The sequence below is a fragment of the Melampsora larici-populina genome (assembly GCF_000204055.1).
Source record: "Melampsora larici-populina 98AG31 unplaced genomic scaffold MELLAscaffold_24, whole genome shotgun sequence".
NCBI lineage: Eukaryota > Fungi > Basidiomycota > Pucciniomycetes > Pucciniales > Melampsoraceae > Melampsora > Melampsora laricis-populina.
The window spans coordinates 22,706-28,705 of record NW_006768788.1 but is presented as its reverse complement, the minus strand read 5'-3'; the positions used below and the strand labels follow the sequence as shown (position 1 = coordinate 28,705).

At 40.7% G+C, this 6,000-nt stretch overlaps 2 protein-coding genes across 2 annotated transcripts; one reads left to right on the top strand and one right to left on the bottom strand.

The window, feature by feature from the left end:
- Positions 1 to 230: 230 nt before the first annotated feature.
- MELLADRAFT_107510 (uncharacterized protein) lies at positions 231 to 1,848 on the bottom strand (the record flags this gene model as incomplete). Its single annotated transcript, XM_007411158.1, has 7 exons — positions 231 to 369; positions 453 to 548; positions 681 to 820; positions 873 to 974; positions 1,048 to 1,163; positions 1,267 to 1,334; positions 1,421 to 1,848. 7 exons carry the CDS (start codon positions 1,846 to 1,848, stop codon positions 231 to 233), a joined length of 1,089 nt encoding a protein of 362 aa, XP_007411220.1.
- Positions 1,849 to 2,596: 748 nt separating this feature from the next.
- MELLADRAFT_87946 (uncharacterized protein) lies at positions 2,597 to 3,551 on the top strand (the record flags this gene model as incomplete). Its single annotated transcript, XM_007411371.1, has 4 exons — positions 2,597 to 2,929; positions 2,994 to 3,121; positions 3,189 to 3,334; positions 3,424 to 3,551. 4 exons carry the CDS (start codon positions 2,597 to 2,599, stop codon positions 3,549 to 3,551), a joined length of 735 nt encoding a protein of 244 aa, XP_007411433.1.
- Between the last annotated feature and the right edge of the window lie 2,449 nt (positions 3,552 to 6,000).

Sequence of the window (6,000 nt, the reverse complement as noted above, 5' to 3'; positions counted from 1 at the left end):
CTCTCAAGTGCGAACCGCCCGCAGGATTTTTGACCAAAGCGAAGGGACAAGAGGAGGGAACATGCATTTTATGTTCTACTTTGATTACAATTTCCCTATGCGCGACAAAAACATCAAGCAAGGTTTCACTCGATTGATTAGGTCTCACTGTCCTGTTCCCTGGAACGAAACGAACTCTGACTTGAATAACAAACTTTGAGGGCACACTGAACACAAATAGTAAACAACCTTTAAACAATGAGACCCATCTCGGGAAGAGCACGACTTTCAATATCAGAGACTGAAACTAAATTTCTCGATCCATCAGGATAATGTTGCAATGTAGGTCTTCCAAGCTCAGCCATTCCATCATACTGGAAAGTCCAAGTCCTTAATTCATGACATATGTTAAGAAAGGAAAATTCAAAAAAATTATAAACTGTTTTCGAAATCAGATGAGCTTCAAAACTAACTTTGATCTTGGGCCCCAATTCCTGGGGTCTATAGTGAAGTCGCCACCTCGCCTAGATTTCACAGTCAAGCATGCTTCAAATGCTTGTGTCTTTGAGCTGGGAAGATATAGCAGTACAGCAAAGTCAAGAGTATTCCTTTGGTGGTGAAATGATTTCATAGGTTGACAGTTGTGGCCAGAATGGTTACAGGGGTTTCCATATCATCGGTGAAAAATCGAAATCGCTTACAGAACTCCGTCACGCGCCTCACGATCCTCCTTCAGCGTCAATAACAATGTGTTTGTTTCAATCCCCGAGCAGAGAATACTTCCTGACAAATTGGTGATTCGGGATTGATAACGAGTATGTGTAAGATCCACCTTTCCATGCTGGGGACATCTGGTCAGAATTAACTCGGAGATGATGAAGACGACCACTTACGGCATTGACACCAAGTGAGAGGCCAAATGAAGTATCTCTACCGTGATGCACTGTAGTAGGTTCTCCAGTCATGTGAACAACTCCTTGACTAGGGTGAATTGCCTAGGACGGAAAAAAGTGGGATTGACCTCTTATGTCCTGAATGTAAATATAGCAAGCAAATAGGATGGGATACCTTAATAATTGGATTTGGACCCCCTGGATCCTTCGGTCCGGGAAACAATGAAAGACTGATTTCCGAGTGTTTGATCCTTGCATGTGGGCGACGAGGATGGAACACGGTTTGAAAACCTGCATGGGAAGATTCCATGCATCAACAATTGACCACAATTGACCGTAAGGGGAGGGCAGTCCCGCCAGTTTTTTTTGTCCGATAAAAAATGTAATGACAAACCTAATAAACAGCTTCTATAACCTAATATATTCTCAGTATAAAGACAGTGAGTCTTGGTCACCAGCAGTCTTGTGAATATAAATTAAAACATATAACTATCAGTAAAAGACTTTCAAGCTCGGCGTCAAGCTGGTCGTGATGGAGGAATGCTCACCTGGTCGTGCCAATAACAACGTCTGCAATCAGATCTTCTTGCGGTTGTTCCAGGGCCAGGAAGCTTGGTGGAGTCCATAGATGCTCTTGGAAATTTTCAAATATGCGATTATGATCACTCAGAACCACAGAGCGTGCCTGTGGTGCCCATGTGAAGACTTCAGATGTCTCACTGAGCGGCTCAAGAGACGAGGGGGTTGGAGTGACATGAGAATATCGAGATCCTGAATTGTCAACTTCAAAATGCGATTCTGACATCGGACAAGCGCGCAGTCCTGGGTCGCTGTCATCGAGAGGAGAATCGATCGAATGTTTGGCTTCAGCGTTCCCCGCCACCGAGGTCACGGGGGGACTTATAAGGGATTGGGAGCGACACTCGAGATTTGTATATGGTAGAACCTCCGCAGACTGTGTGTTGAAAGGAGGCATCACGCCAGAGCTGAAATCGTGGTCAGGAGGTCCCCATATGAGGACTTCAAATGTCTCACTGAGCGGCTCAAGAGACGAGGGGATTGAAGTGACATGAGAATATCGATTTGTATATGGTAGAACCCTCCGCCAGACTGTGTGTTGAAAGAAGGCGTCACACCAGAGCTGAAATCGTGGTCAGAATTACTCATGCTCGTATAATGTGCAATGTTGAAGTTAAAAGGAGAAGACAGTAGTGATTGGACTTCAATTTGTGACTGTTATATTATTCTATATATGTGTAAAGGTAGAAGGTTCCCTGAGACTTGGAGAGATGAAATGTGATCGAGACTCTTTTGTAGCAGAAGATCAAGAAATATTTATACTTACAAACTGTTTTCAAAAAGTTGAAGTTGGTACACAGCGAACTGTGAGATATGAAAGCCGCATCACAGCAGGTTTGGACCTTGGTCAGCTCTCCGACCGAAAGTCATCGTCAACTGAATCAATTTCCTTTTGTTCAACTGGCTTGGCATGTTGCACATTGGAAGATCCTTCTGGGGTCCAGATCAGCGATGGAACCTTTTAAATTTTAATACAACCACGTGTTGTTGTCCTACGTACTTATGTAGTGTAGTCTTAAGGGAGCCTAAGTGTAGTGTAATGTGTAAATGATCGAATCAATATGATTAGAGAGTCTGATGAAAGGATGACTATCAAAAAAGAAGAATCCATCGATTACTGAGAAGAATACAAATCGATAAACGAAATGAACAATTCAACATTCAAAAAACCATCAACTTCAGGAAGACCATCTAAACCAAATCAGATTTATAGAAGGGGTAAACCAATTCAAAATGATGTAAAATTATCATCAGATGAAGAATCAGATCAAGAATCAAATCAGGACGAACAAGAAACAGAACCAAAACCAAACGAACAACAACAACAACAACCTATCATTAACTTGGAGATATCCAACCTTAAATTACCTACTGAAGTTAAAGAAACAAATTCATCATCCGATGCATCATCATCATCTTCTGAATCAGAAGGTTCAACTTCGAAAACCAAATCAAAATCAAAATCAAAGCAATCAAAGGTATGAACTCCTTTACTCGAATCTCATCAACATGTCGAAGTTAAATTCCGTTGATTTTATTTAGATCAATTCACCTCCTTCAGTTTCATCAAGTGATTCAGGATCAGGATCAGGTTCCGATGAATCAGGATCATCATCGGAGGAAGAAACACCAAAACTTGCATCAATCTATAAACCGGTCTTTATCTCCAAGTCTGTCAACCGCTCGAAAATCTTGAAAGGCACTTCCAATACTTATTTTGATTTCGATCCATCACAGACGTCAACGGGATACACTTTTGTCTAAGACCGTTCAAGATGAATCAGAAGAAGCTATTGAAGCTCGTAGACAAGCTGAACTCGAAGAACGTAGATTACAAAGTCAAAGATTAGTTGAACAAACTTTGATAAGAGAATTAGCCGAAAGTGAGTCAAGATTCGATTTTTGATAAAATATAAGATCTACGTAGTCTGAATAGCTGATTGAAATCTTGATTCTTGATTTTGGTTTACAGAGGAAATCGAAGAAGTTTTTCCGGATGTGGATGATACTGATGGATTAGATCCAGAAGCAGAATTTGAAGCATGGAGATTAAGAGAATTAAAGCGACTGAAAAGAGAAAAAGATGCAATGCTAGAGTAAATCATTTAATATTTTTCATCCTTCTCTTCATTACAAAAGAAATCTGATTTGAATCTTCATTTTTGTTTTGGTTAGACGCGAAAAAGAAAAAGAAGCACTAGAAGCAAGAAGAGCTTTACCTGAATCTGAAAGATTAGCAGATGATATGAAATTCGCAGCTGAAACCCGTGCAGCTAAACCTAAAGGACAACAAACCTTTCTACAAAAGTATCATCATAAGGGTGCATTTTATGCGGTCAGTTTCATGAGTGTTTTATACTTTGATTGATAATCTTTAACTTATCAAATATATTCTTCGTTTTTTGGTTTATAAAGGACGCTGAAGTATTGAAAAAACACGATTTTACTGCACCTACTGAAGGAACAACAAAACGAATGGAATTACTTCCAGCTGCTATGCAAGTTAGAGATTTCGGAAAGATGAGTCGAACGAAATGGACACATTTAGCAAAAGAAGTAAGTCACACCAATCTTCTCATCATCTTTCTTTGGAATCGAGAGTTTCATCTCATCAAATGCACTTTGAATGTTTTCGTACAGGATACTACATCTCAAGATGCAGGATGGAGTCAAAAAGGTCAAGCTGGCAAAGATGGAAAACCGATGAAAGCTGGTTGTTTTGATTGTGGTGGACCACATCTTAAACGAGATTGTCCAACAGGAACAGAAGTAAGAACAGGATCAAATGGATCCAAGATTGGGATCAAAGGAAAACGAACTGCTGAAGAAGATACAAGAGGAGATCAAAGAGATTATCCATCGAAGAGAAGAGACGATAGGTATGATGGTCGTCGTGATAGGCAAGGGGAGTCTGAGCGCAGAAATTATAGAGATAGGTCTAGGAGTCGGGATCGGTATAGGGATAGAGATAGAGATAGAGGTCGGGATGATGGAAAAGGGTATGATAGAAATAAGGAATCAGATAGAGATAGTAGAGATTATGGTCGAGGTGATAGGAATTACGATGATCGTGAACGAAGAAGAAGTAGGGATCGTGGAAGGAGATGAAACTGCGGTGATCAATATTAATTTCATGGTTAATCATTAACGCGAAGAAAGAAGAAATACGACCGTTGTGCTTTTGTTGGAGTGATTTGTATAAAACTCAGTGGATTGGATTGTATTAAATTAGAAATGTGATTTATCAGATAAGGCTTGATGTGGATCAAGATAATCCAATACCATGTGAAGCTGAACAATCAAATGTGGGCTTCAAGTGCCCTTCACATGTATGATCATGGTACACTGAAGAGAATGGTGATAAGATTAAAATTAGTACAAGATGATCAAAATGTGAATTCAAAGTCTTCAAGAAGAGAGGTTATCCCAATCAAGAATAAACCAAGAGGTTGGAAAAGTAATCCAATTTTAGGTGGTATCATCACATTCCACTTGGTCTGATTGAGTAAAAGCATCATTCAATGTACTTGTTCATTATACTTTTGTGATCACCTCTGATGAATCACAGGGGCCATTGGGGTACTTTAGACTTTTCCAACAGGAACCCTTTGGAGATTCCAAGATTGTTCTGTTGGCTACTGATCTTTTCAGCTCAGAAAGCCACAACTGAATCAAGGAGCTATGATATTCAAATAAAACTGAGCTTTACTCAAGATCCCTCTCACTAGGATCAACATGCAAACCCCTCCGCTGTAAACTGGGACAGCACAGGGTTGGCACTGGGGTTCCCTGTGTGTTCAGTCCGCTGAGCTCTCACAGGGGCAGTCCTGCGCCATTGCACAGGCTTCACTGCAATCTGACCCCACCAATGTCCAATTGAAAGGACCCCTGGGACCCCTGGGCCCCCGGCATAGTGGGCCACTAAGATAGCCCCCAAAACCCCTTGACATCTTGGGTTGTTTGTGGCTGCTTGATCCTGGGTTTTGATGATTTTATCCCATAAAATCTTTCTCCGCACTTTTGCCCCCTACATCCATTCTCTTTGGGAAGTATTTCTATGTGTAATTTTTCATTATATATGAAGGGCTGATCTTCTGAAGTTCTTTGCCCTTGAGGCAAAGTTTGAGGAAACATATGGCAATAACCATGCTTGAATTGATTATATACAGTCAGTTTCAGAAAGGTTGAAAACAACCAAAAAGATGGTCATGTGGTCTGTGCACACATTGGATGTAGCTATCAGCAGCATTCTCATACAGACTACAAATCTCAAACTGTAGCTTTGTAAACTGTTTGATAGAATCTGAATTCAAGGGATATTTGGACAGTTTATTTGGTTGAATGGTGTGGACTGGTGGCCCACAGCCGTCTGCTTTGCACTCATTGGTGTGGCTTGAGCCTCAGTGAATGTTTTTGTTTGCCTCATTTTGGGAATGGCTTTGGGGCATTCAATGGAAATGTGCCAGCCCCATTATCATCCCCAGAAAATTCATTTTTGGTGCGCCTGAGCAGCAGACAAGTTATGAAAAACTTGGATCATCTTGAGATT